This window comes from Haliotis cracherodii, unplaced genomic scaffold, assembly GCF_022045235.1.
Source record: "Haliotis cracherodii isolate W230 unplaced genomic scaffold, xgHalCrac1.p SCAF_11, whole genome shotgun sequence".
Classification (NCBI taxonomy): domain Eukaryota; kingdom Metazoa; phylum Mollusca; class Gastropoda; order Lepetellida; family Haliotidae; genus Haliotis; species Haliotis cracherodii.
The window spans coordinates 357,570-385,427 of record NW_027266266.1 but is presented as its reverse complement, the minus strand read 5'-3'; the positions used below and the strand labels follow the sequence as shown (position 1 = coordinate 385,427).

Here is a 27,858-nt window from a genome sequence, read left to right as displayed (position 1 = left end):
AGACATGTATCAGACCTGCATCGGACCTGCATGAGACCTGTATCAGACCTGCATGAGACCTGTGTCAGACCTGCATGAGACATGTATCAGACCTGCATGAGACCTGTTTCAGACCTGCATGAGACCTGTATCAGACCTGCATGGGACATGAATCAGACCTGCATGAGACCTGTATCAGACCTGCATGAGACCTGTATCAGACCTGCATGAGACCTGTATCAGACCTACATGAGACCTGTATCAGACCTGCATGGGACATGAATCAGACCTGCATGAGACCTGTATCAGACCTGCATGAGACCTGTTTCAGACCTGCATGAGACCTGTATCAGACCTGCATCAGACCTGTATCAGACCTGCATGAGACATGTATCAGACCTGTTTCAGACCTGCATGAGACCTGTATCAGACCTGAATGAGACCTGTATCAGACCTGCATGAGACATGTATCAGACCTGTTTAAGACCTGCATGAGACGTGTATCAGACCTGCATGGGACATGAATCAGACCGGCATGAGACCTGTTTCAGAACTTCATGCAACATAATATCAGGTTGCACTGTTCAGCTTTGTGTATTTTAGAGCTATGTTTGATACCTACTTGACTGCAGCAGCAGAATTTCAAACTTGTTCCAACTAAGCTGCACATAAGATAAGAGAAGTTAGACAGACAGAGAAGGTCCCTGTGAACTCCTTTTGTCAATAACTAATCGAATAAAAGAAACCCAAATCACAAATCTGTGAGACAGTTTTATTTACAAAATACACTATTTTACAGGGAAAATAACATTATCTTAATGATAAAATAATTTTAAATTTACACTGACTGTACAGAGTCCCGATTTTAGGGCAGCCCGGAGGGAGGCTGCAGGATACTTTACGTTAGCTGAACACTGGCCACACAAATCACTGCCACAACCACAGGCCACAATTCTCGTTAGTAATGTACGATTTACTGTCACAAACCTACACGGATCCCCCGAATAATTAACTGAGCATGGCAGGAACTCTAAACATCGAGATATATTTCTAGTATTTGATTATAAAAAAATGTTATGACACTATTCACATTCATAAGTTTTCATGTATGCCAACTTTAGCATGACCTTGACCATCCCAAAATGTATGCCAACTTAAGCGTGACCTTGACCCTCCCAAAATATATGCCATCTTTAGCTGATCTTGACCCTCCCAAATTGTATGTCATCTGTAGGGTGACCTTGACCCTCCCTGATTGTATTCATCATTATGGGGACGTCCAGGTAGCCTAGTGATTAACGTGCTTGCTTGTCATGTCAAAGACCCAGGTTCGATTCCCCACATGGGTACAATGTGTAAAGCCCATTTCTGGTGTCCCCCGTCGTGCTATTGCTGGAATAGTGCTAAAAGCAGCGTATCAATCTTAGGATGATCTAAATCCTCTGGAGTTGTGTGTGGACCAGCCGGCAACTCTTTAGCTATCCTGTTACCCTGAGGCAAGTAATTATCATCAACAGAAGTCAAATTAAGTTGGAAACCGTTCCATCTATTTTCAGTCAATGGAAGGCCATTGATCCTCAAGCATATTCAAGATTCCCACACTCTGCCCAAAACTCAATTCAAAGCACATTTTCACGACATAGCAAATGTTTCTCAATGTCATCAGAGCCCTCATCCCCTATACAGACCCAGGAGAGTGTCGTGTATTAATCCCCCCTCCCCCACAAGAACCTATATTAACCCTCCCTCCCCCATGAGAGCCCCTATTAACACTCCTTCACCCAAAAGAGCCTGTATTAACCTTCCCTTCCAACAAGTCTGCATTAACCCTTCCTCACCCACAATAGCCCGTATTAACCCTTCCTCATCAACGAGAACCTGTATTAACCCTCCCTCACACCACAAGAGCCTATATTAACCCTCCCTCACCTACAAGAGCCCCTATTAACCCTCCCTCACCCACAAGAGCCTGTATTAACCCTTCCTCACCCACGAGAGCCTAAATGAACCATTTCTCCCCCACAAAAGCCTGAATTAACCCTTACTCCCCCACAGGAGCCTGTATTAACCCTCCCTCACCTACAAGAGCCTGTATTAACCCTCCCTCCCCTACGAGAGCCTGTATTAACCCTCCCTCCCCTACGAGAGCCTGTATTAACCCTCCCTCCCCACAAGAGCCTGTATTAACCCTACCTCCCCACAAGAGCCTGTATTAACCCTCCCTCCCCTACAAGAGCCTGTATTAACCCTCCGAGAACCTGTCTTAACCCTCCCTCACCCACAAGAGCCCAAATTAACCCTCCCTCCCCCACGAGAGCTTGTGCTAGCCCCTCCCATGAGTGCCACGTGTATTAACCCCTCCCTCGAGTGCCACGAGTACTAATCCCCATCCAGGTCAAGAATCATTCTTCTGCTGTTGTCCCCCGGTTTGACTGAGATGCTTGACCACATCCACCCAGTCCCAGCCCCTCGGGCGGTCTGTGTTGGCGCCATATTTGTCAAAGTACTTCCTCTTCTGGGCTTTTGTCATCTGTTCCTTCTTCTCCTTTTTCTTCTCGGGGGAATTATCCTCAGCCAGAATGGTGTCACTCTTGCTCTCAGCCTAAGGACAAAAACATAGACTATCCAGACACAGAAACTGGCAGAAGCAGGCATGTTTACATGTTCAGTGAAACACTCACTTGTTCTTAAGTTTAAACAGGGCTGTAGAGCAGCCTAGTGGTTAAAGCATTGACTCGTCACTCCGAAGACCCGGGTTCAATTCCCCACATGGGTACAATGTGTGAAGCCCATTTTCCAGTGATCCCCACCATGATATTGCTGGAAAATTGCTAAAAGTGGCGTTGGAATCAGTTAAAGTGCATCGGCTTGAATAAAAGATGGAGGGGTTTGTTTGATGCGTGTGCCTCTATCATGGTCCGTTGCAGTCTCAGTCAGGCAGCGTCTGAACAGGCAGAAACAGGAAGCTGCCAGGGTATGATGAGGGGTATGTTTGGGCGCAGTGAAATGGGGTTAAACGCCGCATCTAAGATGATTGAATTCACATAGTGATGCGTGTGTGTGTGTGTGTGTGTGTGTGTGTGTGTGTGTGTGTGTGTGTGTGTGTGTGTGTGTTTGTGTGTGTCTGAGTGTGTGTGTCTGTCTGTACTAGTTAGGACTGATGGCAATCTATAGTGCTAGTCCACTGAGATACCATGCCGCAGTTTAACATGAATATCCCACTCAGACACCGAGCTGACCAGTCCTTGTTTTAGCCCCTTAATGCCAAGCGCTAGACAGGGTAACAACAGGAGGGATGTGTTATATGTGAGCATTATTTAAGTTAAGCAAAGAGTCACCATGTATTGTTACCACAAAGGTTACTGATGTTACAGTAGTGAGTGAGTGAGTGAGCATGGTTTTACGCTGCTTTTAGCAACATTCCAGCAATATCATGGCGGGGGACACAAGAAATGGGCTTCACACATTTTAGCCATGTCGGGAATAGAACCCGGGTCTTTAGCGTGAAGAGTGAACGCTTTAACCACTAGGCTACCCGACCGCTCCTCTGAGTTTACAGTAAAGGTGGACCAAAGGTTGACTTGTGATTGATTAGCTAGGCCACTGTGATCGGTTGGTGTGCTTGAGTAGCTTATGTCACCCCATAACCAATTTATGGTGTCTTGTGACTGAACTAGGGGGGATCAGGTTGTTTTAGAGGCTTGGATAGATGACTGAACTAGGGGGGATCAGGTTGTTTTAGAGTTAGACATGTGACTGAACTAGGGGGGATCAGGTTGTTTTAGAGGCTTGGACATGGGACTGAACTAGGGGGGGATCAGGTTGTTTTAGAGTTAGACATGTGACTGAACTAGGGGGATCAGGTTGTTTTAGAGGCTTGGACATGTGACTGAACTAGGGGGGGATCAGGTTGTTTTAGAGGCTTGGACATGTGACTGAACTAGGGGGGATCATGTTGTTTTAGAGGCTTGGACATGTGATTGAACTAGGGGGGATCATGTTGTTTTAGAGTTGGACATGTGACTGAACTAAGGGGGATCGGGTTGTTTTAGAGGCTTGGACATGTGACTGAACTAGGGGGGATCAGGTTGTTTTAGAGTTGGACATGTGACTGAACTAAGGGGGATCGGGTTGTTTTAGAGGCTTGGACATGTGACTGAACTAGGGGGGATCAGGTTGTTTTAGAGTTGGACATGTGACTGAACTAAGGGGGGTCAGGTTGTTTTAGAAGCTTGGACATGTGACTGAACTAGGGGGGATCGGGTTGTTTTAGAGTTGGACATGTGACTGAACTAGGGGGGATCAGGTTGTTTTAGAGGCTTGGACATGTGACTGAACTAGGGGGGGGGGGGATCAGGTTGTTTTAGAGTTGGACATGTGACTGATCTAGGGGGGATCGGGTTGTTTTAGAGGCTTGGACATGTGACTGAACTAGGGGGGATCAGGTTGTTTTAGAGGCTTGGACATGTGACTGAACTAGGGGGGATCATGTTGTTTTAGAGTTGGACATGTGACTGAACTAGGGGGATCAGGTTGTTTTAGAGTTAGACATGTGACTGAACTAGGGGGGATCAGGTTGTTTTAGAGGCTTGGACATGTGACTGAACTAGGGGGGATCAGGTTGTTTTAGAGGCTTGGACATGTGTCAGAACTAGGGGGGATCAGGTTGTTTTAGAGGCTTGGACATGTGACTGAACTAGGGGGGATCAGGTTGTTTTAGAGGCTTGGACATGTGACTGAACTAGTGAGGGATCAGGTTGTTTTAAAGGCTTGGACATGTGTCTGATCTAGGGGGGATCATGTTGTTTTAGAGTTGGACATGTGTCTGAACTAGGGGGGATCATGTTGTTTTAGAGTTGGACATGTGACTGAACTAGGGGGATCAGGTTGTTTTAGAGGCTTGGACATGTGACTGATCTAGGGGGGATCGGGTTGTTTTAGAGGCTTGGACATGTGACTGAACTAGGGGGGATCGGGTTGTTTTAGAGGCTTGGACATGTGACTGAACTAGGGGGATCAGGTTGTTTTAGAGGCTTGGACATGTGACTGAACTAGGGGGGATCGGGTTGTTTTAGAGGCTTGGACATGTGACTGAACTAGGGGGGATCAGGTTGTTTTAGAGTAGGACATGTGACTGAACTAAGGGGGGTCAGGTTGTTTTAGAAGCTTGGACATGTGACTGAACTAGGGGGGATCAGGTTGTTTTAAAGTTGGACATGTGACTGAACTAAGGGGGGTCAGGTTGTTTTAGAAGCTTGGACATGTGACTGAACTAGGGGGGATCGGGTTGTTTTAGAGTTGGACATGTGACTGAACTAAGGGGGGTCAGGTTGTTTTAGAAGCTTGGACATGTGACTGAACTAGGGGGGATCGGGTTGTTTTAGAGTTGGACATGTGACTGAACTAGGGGGATCAGGTTGTTTTAGAGTTGGATATGTGACTGAACTAGGGGGATCAGGTTGTTTTAGAGGCTTGGACATGTGCCTGAACTAGGGGGGGATCAGGTTGTTTTAGAGTTGGATATGTGACTGAACTAGGGGGATCAGGTTGTTTTAGAGTTGGATATGTGACTGAACTAGGGGGATCAGGTTGTTTTAGAGGCTTGGTCATGTGACTGAACTAGGGGGGATCAGGTTGTTTTAGAGGCTTCGACATGTGTCAGAACTAGGGGGGATCAGGTTGTTTTAGAGTTTGACATGTGACTGAACTAGTGAGGGATCAGGTTGTTTTAAAGGCTTGGAGATGTGACTGAACTAGGGGGGATCAGGTTGTTTTAGAGGCTTGGACATGTGACTGAACTAGGGAGGATCAGGTTGTTTTAGAGTTGGACATGTGACTGAACTAGGGGGGATCAGGTTGTTTTAGAGGCTTGGACATGTGACTGAACTAGGGAGGATCAGGTTGTTTTAGAGGCTTGGACATGTGACTGAACTAGGGGGGATCAGGTTGTTTTAGAGGCTTGGACATGTGACTGAACTAGGGGGGGATCAGGTTGTTTTAGAGGCTTGGACATGTGACTGAACTAGGGGGGATCAGGTTGTTTTAGAGGCTTGGACATGTGACTGAACTAGGGGAGATAAGGTTGTTTTAGAGGCTTGGAGATGTGACTGAACTAGGGAGAATCAGGTTGTTTTAGAGTTGGACATGTGACTGAACTAGGGGGGATCAGGTTGTTTTAGAGGCTTGGACATGTGACTGAACTAGGGAGGATCAGGTTGTTTTAGAGGCTTGGACATGTGACTGAACTAGGGAGGATCAGGTTGTTATAGAGGCTTGGACATGTGACTGAACTAGGGGGGGATCAGGTTGTTTTAGAGGCTTGGACATGTGACTGAACTAGGGGGGATCAGGTTGTTTTAGAGGCTTGGACATGTGACTGAACTAGGGGAGATAAGGTTGTTTTAGAGGCTTGGAGATGTGACTGAACTAGGGAGAATCAGGTTGTTTTAGAGTTGGACATGTGACTGAACTAGGGGGGATCAGGTTGTTTTAGAGGCTTGGACATGTGACTGAACTAGGGGAGATCAGGTTGTTTTAGAGTTGGACATGTGACTGAACTAGGGGGGATCAGGTTGTTTTAGAGGCTTGGACATGTGACTGAACTAGGGAGGATCAGGTTGTTTTAGAGGCTTGGACATGTGATTGAACTAGGGGGGGATCAGGTTGTTTTAGAGTTGGACATGTGACTGAACTAGTGAGGGATCAGGTAGTTTTAGAGTTGGACATGTGACTGAACTAGGGGGGATCAGGTTGTTTTAGAGGCTTGGACATGTGACTGATCTAGGGGGATCAGGTTGTTTTAAAGGCTTGGACATGTGACTGAACTAGGGGGGATCAGGTTGTTTTAGAGTTGGATATGTGACTGAACTAGGGGGATCAGGTTGTTTTAGAGGCTTGTACAGGTGACTGAACTAGGGGGGGGGGGGATCAGGTTGTTTTAGAGTTGGACATGTGACTGAACTAGGGGAGATTAGGTTGTTTTAGAGTTGGACATGTGACTGAACTAGGGGGGATCGGGTTGTTTTAGAGGCTTGGACAGATGACAGAACTAGGGGGGGGGGGGGATCAGGTTGTTTTAGAGTTGGACATGTGACTGAACTAGGGGAGATTAGGTTGTTTTAGAGTTGGACATGTGACTGAACTAGGGGGGATCAGGTTGTTTTAGAGGCTTGGACAGATGACAGAACTAGGGGGGGGGGGGGATCAGGTTGTTTTAGAGTTGGACATGTGACTGAACTAGGGGAGATTAGGTTGTTTTAGAGTTGGACATGTGACTGAACTAGGGGAGATTAGGTTGTTTTAGAGGCTTGTACAGGTGACTGAACTAGGGGGGGGGGGGGGGGATCAGGTTGTTTTAGAGTTGGACATGTGACTGAACTAGGGGAGATTAGGTTGTTTTAGAGTTGGACATGTGACTGAACTAGGGGGGATCAGGTTGTTTTAGAGGCTTGGACAGATGACAGAACTAGGGGGGGGGGGGGGATCAGGTTGTTTTAGAGTTGGACATGTGACTGAACTAGGGGAGATTAGGTTGTTTTAGAGTTGGACATGTGACTGAACTAGGGGGGATCAGGTTGTTTTAGAGGCTTGGACAGATGACAGAACTAGGGGGGGGGGGGATCAGGTTGTTTTAGAGTTGGACATGTGACTGAACTAGGGGAGATTAGGTTGTTTTAGAGTTGGACATGTGACTGAACTAGGGGAGATTAGGTTGTTTTAGAGTTGGACATGTGACTGAACTAGGGGAGATTAGGTTGTTTTAGAGTTGGACATGTGACTGAACTAGGGGGGATCGGGTTGTTTTAGAGGCTTGGACAGATGACAGAACTAGGGGGGGGGGGGGATCAGGTTGTTTTAGAGTTGGACATGTGACTGAACTAGGGGAGATTAGGTTGTTTTAGAGTTGGACATGTGACTGAACTAGGGGGGGATCAGGTTGTTTTAGAGGCTTGGATATGTGACTGAACTAGGGGGGATCGGGTTGTTTTAGAGGCTTGGACATGTGACTGAACTAGGGGGGATCAGGTTGTTTTAGAGTTGGACATGTGACTGAACTAGGGGAGGGGGGGATCAGGTTGTTTTAGAGTTGGACATGTGACTGAACTAGGGGAGATTAGGTTGTTTTAGAGTTGGACATGTGACTGAACTAGGGGGGATCAGGTTGTTTTAGAGGCTTGGACAGGTGACTGAACTAGGGGAGATTAGGTTGTTTTAGAGGCTTGGACATGTGACTGAACTAGGGGGGGGATCAGGTTGTTTTAGTGGCTTGGACATGTGACTGAACTAGGGGGGATCAGGTTGTTTTAGAGTTGGACATGTGACTGAACTAGGGGGGATCGGGTTGTTTTAGAGGCTTGGATATGTGACTGAACTAGGGGGGATCAGGTTGTTTTAGAGTTGGACATGTGACTGAACTAGGGGGGATCAGGTTGTTTTAGTGGCTTGGACATGTGACTGAACTAGGGGGGATCAGGTTGTTTTAGAGTTGGACATGTGACTGAACTAGGGGGGATCAGGTTGTTTTAGAGTTGGACATGTGACTGAACTAGGGGGGGGATCAGGTTGTTTTAGTGGCTTGGACATGTGACTGAACTAGGGGAGATTAGGTTGTTTTAGAGTTGGACATGTGACTGAACTAGGGGGGGATCAGGTTGTTTTAGAGGCTTGGATATGTGACTGAACTAGGGGGGATCGGGTTGTTTTAGAGGCTTGGACATGTGACTGAACTAAGGGGGATCAGGTTGTTTTAGAGTTGGACATGTGACTGAACTAGGGGGGATCAGGTTGTTTTAGAGGCTTGGACATGTGACTGAACTAGGGGGGATCAGGTTGTTTTAGAGTTGGACATGTGACTGAACTAGGGGAGGGGGGGATCAGGTTGTTTTAGAGTTGGACATGTGACTGAACTAGGGGAGATTAGGTTGTTTTAGAGTTGGACATGTGACTGAACTAGGGGAGATTAGGTTGTTTTAGAGTTGGACATGTGACTGAACTAGGGGGGGGGGGGATCAGGTTGTTTTAGAGTTGGACATGTGACTGAACTAGGGGGGATCAGGTTGTTTTAGAGGCTTGGACATGTGACTGAACTAGGGGGGATCAGGTTGTTTTAGAGTTGGACATGTGACTGAACTAGGGGAGGGGGGGATCAGGTTGTTTTAGAGTTGGACATGTGACTGAACTAGGGGAGATTAGGTTGTTTTAGAGTTGGACATGTGACTGAACTAGGGGAGATTAGGTTGTTTTAGAGTTGGACATGTGACTGAACTAGGGGGGGGGGGGATCAGGTTGTTTTAGAGTTGGACATGTGACTGAACTAGGGGAGATTAGGTTGTTTTAGAGTTGGACATGTGACTGAACTAGGGGGGGATCAGGTTGTTTTAGAGGCTTGGATATGTGACTGAACTAGGGGGGATCGGGTTGTTTTAGAGGCTTGGACATGTGACTGAACTAGGGGAGGGGGGGGATCAGGTTGTTTTAGAGTTGGACATGTGACTGAACTAGGGGAGATTAGGTTGTTTTAGAGTTGGACATGTGACTGAACTAGGGGGGATCAGGTTGTTTTAGAGGCTTGGACAGGTGACTGAACTAGGGGAGATTAGGTTGTTTTAGAGGCTTGGACATGTGACTGAACTAGGGGGGGGATCAGGTTGTTTTAGTGGCTTGGACATGTGACTGAACTAGGGGAGATTAGGTTGTTTTAGAGTTGGACATGTGACTGAACTAGGGAGGATCAGGTTGTTATAGAGGCTTGGACATGTGACTGAACTAGGGGGGGGATCAGGTTGTTTTAGTGGCTTGGACATGTGACTGAACTAGGGGAGATCAGGTTGTTTAAGAGGCTTGGACATGTGATTGAACTAGGGGGGATCAGGTAGTTTTAGAGTTGGACATGTGACTGATCTAGGGGGATCAGGTTGGTTTAAAGGCTTGTACAGGTGACTGAACTAGGAGAGATCAGGTAGTTTTAGAGTTGGACATGTGACTGAACTAGGGGTGGGGGGGTCAGGTAGTTTTAGAGTTGGACATGTGACTGAACTAGGGGGATCAGGTTGTTTTAGAGGCTTGGACATGTGACTGAACTAGGGGGATCAGGTTGTTTTAGAGGCTTCGACATGTGACTGAACTAGGGGGATCAGGTTGTTTTAGAGGCTTGGACAGATGACAGAACTAGCGGGGATCAGGTTGTTTTAGAGGCTTGGACAGGTGACTGAACTAGGGGGATCAGGTTGTTTTAGAGGCTTGTACAGGTGACTGAACTAGGGGAGATCAGGTAGTTGAGATGCGTCCAGGGGGGATGTCTCACACTTCCTAGGTCCCTGTATTGACCATGTCGGCCATTTGTGAGAGACAGGAAAGTGGAATTGTGATTTGAGTTAGTCAGTTGGCCAGCAGAGGAAAAGAGGCTTAGTTAAGATTTTTGTTCCCAATTTTTCCTGTATAATGAAAACATTTTCTTTTGCATGAAGGATGTATCTGCACACGATTTCCAAAGGGTAGTAACCTTGCAAGTGAGTGCGTGAATTTTCAGGGGGTAAAAAATGCATAAATTCCTTCCTTTTGTTACTTGAGACACTGTGTCACTTGTATCACTACCATGTCAGGGTACGTCTTATATTGTGTACAGAACAGACATGCTAGGGAGATAAATCTGGCAGCCATGCAAGGGAGATAATCCTGGCTGACCTGGTTGACTGGGGCAGACTCAGGCTGTTCTTCAAGAAGCGAGGCGAGGTTGTCCTTCACCCACTCAAACAGTGAGAACGTCATCGGGGAACTCAAGAGATTCTCCACCTAAAGAACAATTGCAGATGTCAGGATTGTGATAGCAAATACAATGAAAAGGTGACAATTTCATCATCAAACAAATAATTCACGTTTTAGGGAACCCATACACTATAATGCAAGTCTTCCTAAATTAAAAAAAATCAATTCTTGCAAAAACAGACAAAACAATTATACAAACAAAAAAATAATAAAAAGTTTTAGCTGTCAAAACAGTTGCCATGGCACTGTAGCTCACCTGGATAACTTGCCACAGTCTGACATGTCAACAACAGCCACCTAACAAATAGCAAGAAGTGACCAACATAATGTCGGAGATAGTTGCCTATTTTGACTGTTGTAGCCTTTGGAATTAAAAGTTCATTCAGACAATGGGTGTCCCAAATTGGTTGCTGTCTTGGTGCCCCGGAGCACCCAGCCTAGCCCTATCTAGGCTAAGAGTAAGACCTGTCTCTCTCTCTTTCTCTGTCTCTCTGATTTTCATATCTGGACCAAGGCTTATACAACCAAGGTCACGTGACATTTAGTAAGTCATAAATGTAAAGAACAGTAATCCATCAGTGACATACTTTCACATCTCGTTCAGGATGGCAGACAGTCGATATACAATACAATGAGGATTAACAATTGGGATTAGCATCTTATAATTAACGACAATAAAGTGTTTCGAGGTATATAGATGTCATGGTTCCAGGGTAATTAGCCTTTGGAATTAACTGTTCATTCAGGAACAGTTTATTTATGTTCACCCAGGACCATCGCCGGTGCGCTGTCCAAGTTTTTTGTCGTAAAGTAAGTAGTGAATGCATTAAGGAGTAATGCAGCATAAGTAAAAAATACCAAATTTCACAACATTTTGTACGAAAAGTGAATGCACCCTACCGCCGTGCAGTCGCACCAGAAGCATGTGACCACACCAGAACACTCGTCACTCTCTGTTTCCGCTAACCCTTACGACTGAAACATGTACACCGGAAACAGATATGGAGGGGCGGGCGGCAGGGGTCTGGAGACCGTCATATTCGCCGGACATGTCCGATTGGGAATATCAAATGTCCGGTTTAAAATATTGCTTACCGGACATTAAAATTTTTCTGTCCGGACATTTTAAAAAGAATTGTCTGGACATTCTTAAATTTTGACCGGACATGATCAACAGTTAGGACAGAGCAGTTTCTGTCTGCAGTTGTAACACAATGAAGATTATCTACACTGACAAGCTTTGTTTGTTATGATTGCTGTAAATACATTGTAACTACATGATAGTCCTATCGGTCAATCACTGTAATAGGCAATAAACTGAGTTGACACTGATTAATCGAGGATTAATTACTGAGAACATCTTGTTAATTTGAGTGAAAGGTGTTTACAACTGTACATAAATACCTTGCATCATTGATGTACCTCATTATCCTCACAATGCTACGATACGTAACCTCATACAAGAAGCGAAAGCGTGACGACAGCCAGTCGACCGATGCAGATCAGTCGAGCGGATCTGCCAAACCCTCAAAGTCTGGACGATCATTTGTAAGTCGTAGCTAACGACTTTCACTTGGTTGACATACAATGAGGATTTGCAGATTTTATTGTTTTCAGTAGCTAGTCGTATATTGAATCTTGATTGACCGCCATTTTGCTTTCTGTGACGATCGATATCATTTTTTTATGGTCAATAATGGCCAACTGGGCGCTATATCGTATGACTTAGAATAAGTATGGGTTTTTCAGATTAAAAGCGATGTTTTATTGGTCTGTTTTCAGTCGTACAAATGGGTACAAATGGGTATCTCTCATACCTCTAGTCGCACAAATAAAAGGAAGCCAGAAGCAGTTTTTATTGTAACCTGTTATCTGGCACAAAGTGTCGAGCAAAAAGTCCAAAGTGAATAAAGCACAAATTCACTGTCTTTCTGGAAGAATAGATTGTGCCACTACGAGAGGACCAAACTGTGTGCTCATGTTGAAGCTATGGCTCGAACTTCATGCAGATGAGAGGAGGCGGGAGGTGCGAGTCCTTGCGCCTCATAAGCTCTGAGAATGACTGCTCCCAACCAAAAGGAGAGAGTATAACGTGTAATCTCTTTCTTTGCATTGGTTGAGAGCGGCATGAACAGCCGTCAAAAATGTTGTCGTCGCTGTTCAGATCGCTGCAGGTAAATACGAAGCGCACGAACTGGGCACAGGGTGAGATCAGAGTGATCATGAGGGCCCATAATGGCAGACAAGGAAGGAATGTGGAAGATTCTCGAATCTTGGCCAGGAATGTGATTTTTCGCTCTAAAAATCCCATCTGACACCAAGATGGACATTGCCATGGTTACACTGATCGAACGTAATCCGATCGACGTCAATGGCATGTATTTCCGATACTCTCGCTGCCGTAGCCAGCAAGAGAAGGAAAGTCGTTTTCTGAGACATTGTCGAACGTGACCTGATCGAGAGGCTCGTATGTCTGACTAGACAGGTTGCGCACAAAGATATCGAGGTCCCGGGCCGGCAGTCGGAATTAAAGTGACTGATCTTCAACCATGAAGGCACGTAGAATCTTCTGCAACTCCGGTACTTTAGTGAGCCTGTCGCCCGTAGGAGACGGCACCACTGAAGCCAAAGCTGCCAGATATGTCGAGATCGTCGACCCTTTCAGACGCCGAGATGACCGGAGTGATCGTTGTGAGGATGAAGAAGGAGGTCGTCTCGATCGGGAACGGTTGGCTGATCGATGATCTGAAGATGTTCCGGGAACCACGTTCCAGCTGGCCAATATGTCGCAACCAAAGCAGATGTAGGTTGGCCGTTTGATGAACTGTCTCCAGTATCGATGGTAACAGCGCCGTTGGCGAACGCGTAAGCGTCTAGACATCAAACCCCCGACCTTCCGCTCTCCGGGCGGACTCTCTACCACTAGGCCATGGAGGCAGTCCCAGAAGGGCCGCCGACCGAGTCCTTCCCTGTTTGTTGATGCAGTGGACGACTGTGGAGTTGTCTGACTATATCATCAGCCGTTTCTGACGGAGTCGAAGTTTCCAGAACACGACCGCCCGAATCACTGCTTCCATCTCAAGGCAGTTGACGTAGAGGACCTTTTCTTCTGGCGACCACAGCCCGGCCGCTTGGTCGTCCCTGAAATGTGCTCCCCAGCCTTCCAATGATGCGTCTACGAATAGGTGTAGTATGAACGGAGGCTCGCGGTTTGTCATCATCTTTTGATAACTCAGGCAGAAAAATGAGATAGCCAAGCCATAGCCAGGCTGTCGTCACAATCCATCGTCGACGTCGATTGTGTAGGCGTAGATGAAGGAACCGGTGTACAGATTGATGATCCATGGTCCCTTCTCGGTCCACGACGTCAAGGCGAGTACCGCCGCCGTGATCTGGCCTATCAAAGCCGGGTCGATATTAAAGTGAGACGAGGATGACGATCGATCATTATCTCTACGACGCTGATCTCCAAAAAACTCCCTTCGAGAGCGTCACACGTCCCAATGGGAACGAGGGCTATGATCTCTAACTGTAGAAGTACTACGATCCCCATCGTAGTTATCGTCCGAATCAAACTCCTGACGACCTCGAAGGCGACAACTTCCTCGTGTCGTTTACTGTCTCTCGACGAGGCACTCGACCTGTCGTCCCGGGGCGGGAACGACTTGTAGAGTGGGATCTGTGTTCACTGTCGACCTGCACGACGTCCTTATTGTCGTTGGTAGGACGACAGACGGACAGACTGAAGACCGTAGTCCCCTCATGGTCGTCTTCACAAGCCAGTCCTGTCGCAACAGGGGTGGCTGAGTGACGCTCTCGATCAACCGATTGACGAAGATCAGTCGTGTGGGTAGTATCATCAGCAGGCAAACGGTCACGTGTCTTGTCGAAAACATAAGTTGACTGGGGCAGGTCTTTATCAACTGATTTCTTGGGTGTGGCCGACGCGCCACCCACAGGGCCAGATGTAGAGGCTGCAGAGTCCAGGGATCCACCCGATGACCTACTCTGATGGTAGCGCTGGTCAGTAGCCCGCTTCGCCAACACACGAAGATACCAATAAAAGATTATTTAAGAGCTCACATTCTTTACAACGTTTATCCCACGAACACATTGAAAATCCATCCTTAATTATGCAGGAAGGATAATACTTGTGAGGATCTACTTTAGACAGTATTATTCTTTGACACGAGGCAGAAAAGCCAGACATGTTGCCACGTGTATAATCAAGTCAAACAGTGAAACGCGTGTTGAACACAAACAATGGATTACCAAGGATTACATTCAAGGAGTCTACAGGTAAGACATATTATTACTGTATTAGAACAACAACTGTAGACACACAATAAGTACTAGTAGAATACAAACTAGCGACCAGCTCAGAGGCGTGCTGAGAGATTTGTGACATGTCATAGGGAGGTGCGCAACCGGACTGAAACAAGTTTAATGTTTACATTCCAGCTTCTGGCTTTCTTTTAAACGTGCGACCAGAGGTATGAGAGATACCCATTTGTAGCCATTTGTACGACTGAAAACAGACTAAAACATAAATATTTGTACACCCCAAAATACATATTTCACCTTATCCTGACTCATACTATTTGCTTGACTCCCAAGGTTGGTGGGTGGACCCACGAGATGTGTGGCTCAAATCGGGATCTGTTCAACTAAACTCATGGAAACATCTTGCGAACTCTCTACCATTAGACCACCGATGGTCTATATCTTCAGAACCAAGGATAGATGATAAAAATGGAATGTGAAACTATCTGTCTGGTTAACCTGGCAGTTTATTCTTTGCAATCCCATCAGAGACCCCAGATGTCACATTGTCGAATCAAGCGCGGCTGAAATCTATAGCAATCTGGCAGCTGTAGCAAAGTTTTCTTTGTCAGATGTTCGAATCCAGTTTCTTCAAGGGGTTCGTAAGCATCACTGGTAAGATGTTTGAGGACTATGTTTAAGTGCTATGCTGGGGCTTTGAATTTCTTAAAAAATAAAGTAGCAGTATGATGAAGAAAGGCTTGAAGATTGTAATGCAAGTGAAATATTTCTATATTTGATAGGATCACTTGGATTATTATGACGACTCAGAAATCAAGCCCAACACCCATTTGGCGAGAGTGTCAAGTGTACCGGCTTTTGAATTATTGCTTTTTCAATATGCCTGTTGTCGTTGCCATATTGACATTTGGATTCAAAGAAAGTCAAGTGTCATCATTGGTGAGGACAAGTAAATTTCCACGACAGACTAAAACTCATAAGTGATGAAAGCTCACTTGGCTCAGAGTCGGCCTTATCTGCTTCTGGATGTGGACTTCCCACTCAGACACTCACCTCCTCCAGGATCCCACTTCGTACTTTCGCCTTCACGCCATCAAGTCTGTAGGGAGATGTCATACTTAGCAACATTATAATCAATAACAACAGAATTCTATTATTCAATTTCCTGAAGAACTTGTTTAGTGTACATGTGTTCATTGTAGAAGTTATAATTTTTTATTATTTTTATATTGTCCCCTGCGATGTAAAGTACTTCAGTATTCAGTCAAAACATATTTCTGATTGCAATAGTATGACACAATAAAGATGAAAAAATGTAAAGGTTTTGAAACAAACAGTATTATATTTCAAACTTACGAAGGTTGCAACTTACAATCAGAATTACACAAAGCATTTATCAACAAGGAGGCAATAATCAAATGCTGAGAACATTTTTTGTTAAAGTTAATTTGTTATCTTTTGTTATAGCAATAAATTTCTCAATTAGATATACGTTTTTAAGTAGTTTTAAAAGTTTATCTATTTTCAGTTTGGTTCCTTTGATTCCACATGGCTATGCCTTTTCCCCAATAAAAGTATACGATTGATTAAAGTACTGAAGCGATTACAACCAAAACAAAAAAGACATTTTGTCAATTTAATTTTTTGTGAAAGATAAAATGTTACAGAAAAGAAAAACAGTTGTCATACATGTGCTTGTTGTAGAAGAGGTCGAGGTTGACGTTGGGGGCTTCTTCGGGGTAACTGTCACCCCAGGATATCTCCACCAGGAACGCCTGATGATCCCCATCCTCGCCGTACTGGAACACCACACAAGGACACTGATGTTATCACAGACAATACTGAACTCAGTTCAACAAGCTGTTGTCATATCGGGGCCAGCACCTACCTTGTTTCTTTCTTTGTTGTTTAACGCCGCACTCAACAATATTGCAGCTTTATGACAGCCGGTCTGTTAATAATTGAGTCTGGACCAGACAATCCATTGATTGACATCATGAGCATCGATCTACACAATTGGGATACAATGACATGCCTCAACCAAGTCAGCGAGTCTGACCACCCAATCCCATCAGGCCTCAAAGTTGCGACTAAAACGGTCACCATTGAGACCTAAATTTCAATGTCTCTTACAAAAATTCAGAGGTCACCAAATGACTACCTTGAAAAGTATCTTGTGGTGACTAAATTCCATTGCTTCACATACGTAGAAACAAACATAAATAATTTGATTGACATTTGTGATGCTATTTTCTCGATCGCCAGTGTTTTCAAAGTCGCAATGGTATGCATTCACCGTACTCATCATCTCTTTCATTAACATTCCCGTAGCTCAATGCAGCATTACGAGGGGTTCGGTTATGTAAACTGTCACAATGTTCAAAGTACGTTTTCCATTTCAATTTATATTTTTTTATAGATAGATTAAAAAAATATTCACTATTTTCCACAATGTTATTGAAAATAAAATTCTCAGACACACACTTCGTCGAGTCCACATCGAACATGTCAAAGTGCAAAATAAAGACGTTTGAAGCAAAATTTTAAATATATTATACAAAGTAAGGTAATAAATACTATGAACAAAAATATTTCTAAAAGTTGTCAAACTTACATCTTAGTTGTTTTTTCCATCTTTTCGTTCAATCACATTTAATTTAAAGGGGCACTGATCTAACGCAATTCCCCGGACTGGTTGTTGCCTTTGTTATTGTTTTTCCCCCGTAAGTACCCGGATGATACGCAACGCAACTGAGCGTGACCGGAGACTGGGCTACCGTCTGCAGGGACAGCTAAATAAACTTGGCTTGGAGGCAATGTTTGTTTTACGCATTTTTGCATAAACACTGATTGGTTAACTGTGATCTATAAAGGTTTCGACATAGGGCCCATGTTAAATAATTTCTTCAGCCTAAACAAAGAGACAAAAAGAACGGCGGAGCTCATTGGATGTCGTCATTTGGAAATACCCCAGATGGTTATAGTTTAATACTTAAAAAAAGTATCCATGCAGTGAAAGCATTTTCGGATTTCAGATTGCGTCAATAATACGATTACTACTCCCTTGTTGTCATCCACGTTTTCTCGTATAACCCTGCACTTGTGTATTTGTCGTCATTCACTTGATGCTCAGTTAATGAATATATTACAGGTACAATTAGTGGTAGCACCACTTAGATTACCTGACAAAGGTGCCCATTTGACATTTATTGTGTCTGGGGTAATTATTCAATCTAAATCCAGGTTTAAAGTGAGGTGAAATGTGTGTTATGTAATATGCACATGGCAGACCAGCAAGAGGTGAATGATCAGTTGATTTACTTTTTTTTGTATATCAACGGATTGTTCCTAGTCATCAAAGGATTAACAGAAAATACATTGATTGATTAATCACTGTTATCTTGCACAGTGGATATGTCAAAAGTGAGTGTTTACATCTCTAGGTTTACTTAAACAAAGGGAATATCACTCAATGGATTTTTAGGAACCGTGGATGTTATGAAAATAGTTGTCACGTGGGCTTTCTCAGCCGACCCTTGAGACTTGACACCTATGTGAAACACCTGAAACAATCCAAGTGATCAGTTTAGAAACGAACACGGGTTATAATATCCCGAAACGATATATATATCTTTTAAAATATTTGATTGTTACAGAGACACGTGACATCGAATATGTTTCTTTGTATAGCTGTAGACAAGTGGGATATTGTTCCTTTGTGTGGATATTCACGGATACATTCCTCGAACAAGGAAGCTGCCTAAAATTTATACACATAAATTTGGTAGGTTGTAATTATGGTATTTGCATTTTGTTTTCCTTCATTTGAACCGATTCTTGGTTGGGAAATTCTTCAATGCGCGATAGACGTTGTTTTCACAGGTCTTTTCCTTTGTAAGCGTGTATGTATTACCGTCAATTTGTAAAAGGTGACACTCTCAGGCAATTTATAAAATGTGTGAATATTTCAGTCATTTCTGTCCAGATTGATTAAGACGATCAAAAGGGCCTACAAACATCACAACAGATTATTATGTAGGATTAGAAGCCAAACAACAAAGAATTGTACTTTTCAACGTAACATTTTCAGTCTCTTGGTGATGACATTAAACATCAAAATGTTTGGAATTCGTTATCATAATAATACAGATGGAAATGTTTTTCAGTCCCTTTGTAAAATAACTGAATATTAAGACGTTTAATAAATTTGTTCCACATTTTGACAGTAAAAAAATATACACACTATAAAAGAAAGCAATGCTCAGGTGAAATATTTACTTTGTGTTGCAAGTCAAAATAGTGTAAACGAAAATCGCAAAATTACCACGCAAGTGACTTATCAAAACTTCGTTTGCATTACCGATGCTACCCACAAAGATACCTACATTTCCTTATTGTCTTGAAAACTGTATTTCATTTTGTTGATCAACGTGACCATACGCCCTTATTACTACCCATTAAAGTGACTAATGCACTTACGAATGGCACAGCAGAGGTCGCGAACTAGTCTAGATTTCTGCTATACATCTGGGTACTCACTGGGAAAAAACAATAACAAAGGCAACAACCAGTCCCGGGGAATTGCGTTAGATCAGTGTCCCTTTAAGTCAAATACATCTCGGCTTTCATCGCCTCACTCGGACACGTTGTTTGATGCCAAAATATAAGCATGAAAAATCTTTGTCAAAGCTCATAACCAAGCATGAAACATCCATGAAGTTCCATATTTGAAATATAGATCGCAATTTCTTGCTTTAAAACATTAGGATTAACAAGGTTTAACAAAAATCTTTTGTCAAAATCTGAAATTCATAACACACAAGGACAGTACCATAGCTGTAATTTGATTGGCTGCCTTAGGTCACATGCTCAAATTTGACCAATCACGAACCTTAAAGCAGATTTCGGCAAGTACGCGTCATTAGAAACCAATTTTTATCCAATAAAATTCCATGTTAGAATTGCTACAGATGCAGACACCAAGTGATGTTACGACCGTGTAGATTAAAAAACAATCTTTCTAGTGATGTGTCATATGAGAGTCTTCGTTGAACGTGTTATTCATACCAAGTTTCGAAAACAGAGGTATTTCTTCATGTTACTGAGCGCCTTTTGCGGGAAATAAATCATTTGCTAATTTAACAAAAGAGTGAACCTGGAACAATATTCATTGCATAATGAAATGGTAACACCATTTACAACACCGGTATTCAGTTTTAATGTCTTATTACTTTGAATATATTCAGTTACGATCTAAACACACATTGTCGAAAACCTATAGAAATCTGTTAATGACAGATTGTCAATTGTCTCCTGCATGCCAACGAAAAGAACTCAGATCGTGGAAAACATATCTGCTATTAATAACTGTACTCGGGAATAATTCCTCAAAAAGTCGACAATGAACAGAAATACATAATTATAATGTAACTACGATTTTATTTTAGTTGACAATGCTCATTGGATAAGCAATGATATATCTATGTCATCTAGTAAAACAAATTGCATCATTCGAGTCAGAAATAACAAAAATCAAGTATACTAATATACAGTTTCGAGCCTAGTGCTATGACTTGTACACAATACATGTACATTGTATATAATAGTTATTTGATAAAAGATAATTTCAAATGTTTTTGGCTACCTAAAATTTGGGCTTGTCTTGTTGATTTTACCACAGGCTACCTGGAAAAAATTAACTTTGAGGCCTGCCCACAAGATGCCTCTTACGACAAGCATAGTCGCCTTTTACGGCAAGCATGGGTTGCTGATGACCTATTCCATTCACCTACCTTATACTGGAAGCAGGTGGGGCTGATCTGTTTAAACTTCCCGTCGCCATCATAGATAGAGTGCAGCACCTCCAGTTCCTCCTGTAGGAAACACACACATCTACCTGTCAGCGCAGAAGCCCTTGACTGAGCTCCAGATAACGTGTTGGGTGTATATAAGGGTTCTAACTATAAGCTTGACTCGGAAAGTAAATTGGCTCGTAATTGTGTTTCGGAATTTAGCTCCTTTGTACAGATGCTAAAAAGTTACATTGGGTATTTACCAGAGCTGTTTTTATCCATTTGAGTCTTTCATTCAATGCATGCATTTCTGTACACAAGTTACAATGGGTATTTACCAGAGCTGTTTTTATCCATTTGAGTCTTTCATTCAATGCATGCATTTCTGTACACAAGTTACAATGGGTATTTACCAGAGCTGTTTTTATCCATTTGAGTCTTTCATTCAATGCATGCGTTTCTGTACACAAGTTACATTGGGTTTTTATGAGGGCTGTTTTATCCATTGGAGTCTTTCATTCAATGCATGCGTTTCTGTACACAAGTTACATTGGGTTTTTAAGAGGGCTGTTTTTATCCATTTGAGTCTTTCATTCAATGCATGCGTTTCTGTACACAAGTTACATTGGGTTTTTAAGAGGGCTGTTTTATCCATTGGAGTCTTTCATTCAATGCATGCGTTTCTGTACACAAGTTACAATGGGTATTTACCAGAGCTGTTTTTATCCATTTGAGTCTTTCATTCAATGCATGCGTTTCTGTACACAAGTTACATTGGGTTTTTACCAGAGCTGTTTTTATCCATTTGAGTCTTTCATTCAATGCATGCGTTTCTGTACACAAGTTACATTGGGTTTTTATGAGGGCTGTTTTATCCATTGGAGTCTTTCATTCAATGCATGCGTTTCTGTACACAAGTTACAATGGGTATTTACCAGAGCTGTTTTTATCCATTTGAGTCTTTCATTCAATGCATGCGTTTCTGTACACAAGTTACAATGGGTATTTACCAGAGCTGTTTTTATCCATTTGAGTCTTTCATTCAATGCATGCGTTTCTGTACACAAGTTACAATGGGTATTTACCAGAGCTGTTTTTATCCATTTGAGTCTTTCATTCAATGCATGCGTTTCTGTACACAAGTTACAATGGGTATTTACCAGAGCTGTTTTTATCCATTTGAGTCTTTCATTCAATGCATGCGTTTCTGTACACAAGTTACAATGGGTATTTACCAGAGCTGTTTTTATCCATTTGAGTCTTTCATTCAATGCATGCGTTTCTGTACACAAGTTAATTGAATACTTTGGGGGGTATTTTATGGTACTACACAGCTTATCTGTAGCTCTGTCTTGAAGAGAGGAGGTTTCAGCTTAATTTTTATCACTGTTGATAGGAAAAAGCAAACATTCAAGAATTTCAATTTTAATGTCTTGAACAAAGGTGAAAATTCTACATGTGAGGTACAAGGAGATTCTGCCTTATGGATGATGCTAACATCAACATCAGTGCAATGATGTTTCTCACCTCAACTATTGTCACGTACCTCTTGCTGTTCCTGGCAAGACATGCCTGAGTGAGCGAGATCAGGGTGTTTGGTTCACGCTCTCACTGCTCATTGTCACGACGTATGCTACAGACAAGAAAACGACAATGAGGAAAAACACTACCATGTCAACCAAAACAAAAGATATCCTGGATAGGCTGTGCACCAGGTACAATAACAAGGTCTAGTCAAATCTAGATATTTGTATATTTGTCGGTTTTCTCTTCGACAAATTCCTGGAGGATATGTAAAAAAATCAAAGTGTTATTGTCTCATACATGAGCTTTGTTAGTGTGGATATTAAAGTGGTCCATTTTTATAATGGTAACGAAAATAAGTAACTGTTTCATGTAAAGTTAAAAAGTTTTTTGTCTTTCAATACATATTCATGAAGACATCTCAAACTTAAGGTCGTAGTTCACAAATTGCATGTGCATGTTCATACACAGCTTGCAATTTGGATGTTTGCGTGTTTGTTGGGAGCATGATACTCAGTCACACACGGTTATTGACTGTAAACAGCATCCAATGATTGCTTAGCTGTCAAGTGCTCATAAAAACACTTTTGCTTGAACTTAAATAACGCTTACACAAACTTACTTATGGAAAATCAAACATTTACAAACAGGAATGGTGCAAAACAAAATTGCCACACATTTTAATCTTAATAGAAACACAATATTCTCTCTTTGGAGACTTTATCAACAACATGGCAACACTCATGACTTGCAATGTGTCTGTCGCCGGTGTGTGAAGTCATGTCAACAAGACAACCATATTCGGTTGTTGCATCTATGGAATAAATACCAAGGAGAAGACTGGGACAGTATACTTTTCAGAGATGAGTCCAGGTCTCATGTAGACAGCTCTGATGGTCGTGCAAGGGTCTACAAGCATCCAGGAGAGCGTTTTAGCATAATGGTATGGGGTGGCACCACAACTCATTGTTAATGGTAATTTGAATGGCGTACACTACCGGATCAACATGACCAACATAGTTCATGTAAAATGTTCTACTCCTTGTGCAAATGCAGGGACGTGCCATACCATAGCAGCAGGATAATGCCCACACACTGTACGTGTTGAAACAGACTTTTGGAGGCAGCATAATATTGCTGTACTGCCATGGGGGTTGCGATAATTTCGCACCCCAAACGAATTTGTAACCCTAGAAATTTTGTACCTCTTAAAATGAGAAATTTTGTACCATATTTAATCTCGCTTAGTATACATTTATAAGGTTATAATTTTTTTAATTTGAAGTTTACATGATACACAGCTTTTTATTGGACAAGAGATCGGTCACATTTCCAAGAAATTGACGTTCGTAAGTGACTGAACGACAAAATTTGATGTTCATACGTGTTTCATGAGACCGTGTTCTTGATGTAAACACTGACGGACTTCTTCCACATTCCTAAGGGAACCCTGGGAATTCCCTTGCACGAATACATACAGAAGCGTTCTTTCAAATCATTTAGACCCTTTAAAGGGGCACTGATCTAACGCAATTCCCCGGACTGGTTGTTGCCTTTGTTATTGTTTTTTCCCCCGTGAGTACCCGGATAATACCCAACGCAACTGAGCGTGACAAGAGACTGGGCTACCGTCTGCAAGGACAGCTAAATAAACTTGGAAGCTGGAGGCAATATTTGTTTTATGCATTTTTGCATAAACACTGATTGGTTAACTGTGACCTATAAAGATTTCGACAAAGGGCGCATGTTAATTAATTTCTTCAGCCTAAACAAACAGAAAAAAAGAACAGCGGAGCTCATCGGATGTCGTCATTTGGAAATACCCCAGATGGTTATAGTTTAATACTTAAAAAAAGTATCCATGCAGTATCATCTGGTGTGTTCTTTTCAATGTGCTACCGCTGCTGCGGCTGTATCAACGCAGCCGCACCCGACATTCACAGAGTATCATTTCACATTGTATGTGAACAATTTTTTTTGCAAAACCATGTAATTTTGAGGATATGAACCAAAAGTGTAATCAACCAGTGCTGATTCTAATAACAACCACAACTAGGTAATAATGGAGTGATTAAACTCAACAAACTGCCATTTGTCCCGCTTGTGTACTACATGTATTACGCTAGAATTTAGTAGAATTGCATATTGCATTTGGAAATACCCCAGATGGTTATAGTTTAATACTTAAAAAAAGTATCCATGCAGTGAAAGCATTTTTCGGATTTCGGCTTGCGTCGATAATACGATTACTACTCCCTTGTTGTCATCCACGTTTTCTCGTATAACCCTACACTTGTGTATTTGTCGTCATTCACTTGATGCTCAGTTAATGAATTTATTACAGGTACAATTAGTGGTAGCACCACTTAGATTACCCGACAAAGGTTCCCATTTGGCATTTATTGTGTCTGGGGTAATTATTCAATCTAAATCCAGGTTTGAAGTGAGATGAAATGTGTGTTATGTAATATGCATGTGGCAGCCCAGGAAGAGGTGAATGATCAGTTGATTTACTTTTTTTGTATATCAACAGATCGTTCCTAGTCATCAAAGGATTAACAGAAAATACGTTGATTGATTAATCACTGTTATCTTGCACAGTGGATATGTCAAAAGGGAGTGTTTACACGTCTAAGTTTACTAAAACAAAGGGAATACACTCATATCATGGCGTGAAGTGTCTATGTAAAAACAACATACTTTGTTCAAAGGGTTACCTAATAATATGGTGATTGATTGCTCATTGTTATCTATCACAATGGATTTTTTAGGAACCGTGGGAATATTTAGGAATAGTTGTCACATGGGCTTTCTCAGCCGACCCTTGAGACTTGACACCTATATGAAACACCTGAAACAATCTAGGTGATCAGTTGAGAAACGAACATGGGTTATAATATCCCGAAACGATATATATGTTTTAAAAAAATTGATTGTTACAGAGACACGTGACATCGAATAAGTTTCTTTGTACAGCTGCAGACGAGTGGGATATTGTTCCTTTGTGTGGATATTCACGGATACATTCCTCGAACAAGGAAGCTGCCTAAAATTTATACACATAAATTTGGTAGGTTGTAATTATGGTATTTGCATTTTTTTCTCCTTCATTCGCTGTAGCATTGAACCGATTCGTTCTTGTTCCTTTACGTCTTGGTTGGGACATTTTTCAGACTGACTAAAATTGATTAAGACGATCAAAAGGGCATAAAAACATCACAACAGATTATTATGTAGGATTAGAAGCTAAACAACATAGAAATGTACTTTACAACGTAACATTTTCAGTCTCTTGGTGATGACATTGAACATCAAAAGGTTTGGAATTCGTTATCATAATAATACAGATGGAATGTTTTTTCAGTCACTTTGTAAAATAACTGAATATTTAGGCGTTTAATAAATTTGAAAATGTTACACATTTTGACCCGAAAAAAATATACACACTATAAAAAAGCAATGATTGGGTGAAATATTTACTTTGTGTTGCAAGTCAAAATAGTGTAAACGAAAATTGCAAAATTACCAAGCAAGTGACTTATCAAAATTTCGTCACCATTACCGATGCTACCCACAAAGATACCTACATTTCCTTATTATCTCGAAATCTGTATTTCATTTTGTTGATCAATGTGACCATACGCCCTTATTACTACCCATAAAAGTGACTAATGCACTTACGAATGGCGCAGCAGAGGTCGCGAACTAGTCTAGATTTCTGCTATACATCCGGGTACTCACTGGGATAAAACAATAACAAAGGCAACAACCAGTCCCGGGGAATTGCGTTAGATCAGTGCCCCTTTAATCTTCAACTCAGCTTTTCAGTATACATTGAGCAACGTCAGAGAGTTTGACTGAAAGATCGTTTACGAATATCCTCGCTACGACAGAACCTTAGAGAACAAAACGAAGAAATGCACATCCACACTATCGAAGTATTGACTTGATCCGTGTCTAGGCTGACAGTGACAGTCTACAGCAATCTATGAATTTTACTTAGTGTCTTATTAACACATCTTTAATCACAATGATCGACCAGTTGATCAATGATGAATAAAAGCATGTAACAGCCACAGGTTCATTAACAATTTCCGAAATCATTCCCGACACTTTTATCATGTCGGCCATTTTGACGTCTTGTACTTGATGTAAATGTATTACGACGGGCTATCATTGTGACTGACATACTGAGGTAGTTCTTATCAGACATTTCTCATCTTACATTTGCTGTAAAGAAACTACAAAAGTTGTTCCTGTAGAGCACGTTGAGCATATATACGTTTATGTCGCCTCTCGTTATGAGGAACTACTTTATTCCACGATACAGCTGGTTGTTGTGCGGCTGTCAGTGTAAACATGAAGTCACACATAGTAAACATTGCGTAAGATCTAGATTCTAAGAGGTACAAAATAGTGATAAGCTTCGACGTTCATACAGTTTGCTTCTCACCCTATGAAGGTTTTATTGACATTTTAATGGGAAACTTTCATGCATTATTTTCTGACATTTGCAGTTCAGTATATACACAAACATACAACTATGCATACAATTACATGTATCATCATACAACATACACAACCAAAAACATCACAGGTAAAAGAGTATTTGCATTCACATTTAAACATTAGTATAGAGAGTGATTGTTTTTCTCCATACAAATATATTATGTTAAACACACTATCACTGAGTTTCTGTGGTTTATTGCTTATTTCATTGGGTTATTTCACATAACGTAATATATTGCTTATTGAATAGGAGTATGAAATCATACTTGCGGTCTGGGGTAAAAAATTTATCTTTGTAGGGGTACGAAATTGCACCCACCAACAGAGGTTTCTCCAGACCTGTCCCCCAAAAGAACCTGTCTCGGATGAGATAGGGTGACACCTAACGGGACCAGAAGCAGTCAGTGATGTTCTGGCATGTCAGTTGGGCCAATATTCCGTTGACATTTTGGACATCCCATTTTTAACAATCATCTGGTGTGTTCTTTTCAATGTGCTACCGCTGCTGCGGCTGTATCAACGCAGCCGCACCCGACATTCACAGAGTATCATTTCACATTGTATGTGAACAATTTTTTTTGCAAAACCATGTAATTTTGAGGATATGAACCAAAAGTGTAATCAACCAGTGCTGATTCTAATAACAACCACAACTAGGTAATAATGGAGTGATTAAACTCAACAAACTGCCATTTGTCCCGCTTGTGTACTACATGTATTACGCTAGAATTTAGTAGAATTGCATACTGCAGCGTAACCGATGGCCGATCACGATTCTAAATGACGTGCGCGAAAACAGATTCATTTAGTTTACAGACAATGTTCATGCGTCACACCTGCTTTCAATCGGGCGAGGCGATCCTAATTACTGACATTGAAAAACACACAATTATTCAGATCATTATTATGTCGTTACATTTGACGTGTGCAATGGCACCTCACCTACCATACGGAGGGGATCATGCTTTGGCTATGGGCGCAGCCATTTTTACTTCCCATGATTCAG

The 27,858-nt window shown here is 42.2% G+C and overlaps 1 protein-coding gene across 2 annotated transcripts; it reads right to left on the bottom strand.

The window, feature by feature from the left end:
- Positions 1 to 2,151: 2,151 nt before the first annotated feature.
- On the bottom strand, positions 2,152 to 27,858 carry LOC139456074 (RWD domain-containing protein 4-like). Of its 2 annotated transcripts, none has more exons than XM_071237581.1 (7): positions 27,799 to 27,858; positions 22,366 to 22,452; positions 20,820 to 20,900; positions 16,717 to 16,826; positions 16,081 to 16,126; positions 10,663 to 10,770; positions 2,152 to 2,581 (listed from the first exon to the last, which is right to left on the bottom strand). In XM_071237581.1, the coding sequence occupies exons 2-7, from the start codon at positions 22,387 to 22,389 to the stop codon at positions 2,375 to 2,377; spliced, it is 576 nt and encodes a 191-aa protein (XP_071093682.1). In that variant the 5' UTR covers positions 22,390 to 22,452; positions 27,799 to 27,858; the 3' UTR covers positions 2,152 to 2,374. The 2 variants fall into 2 exon arrangements, with proteins under 2 accessions (XP_071093682.1, XP_071093683.1); XM_071237582.1 differs by having other exon boundaries at positions 27,795 to 27,849.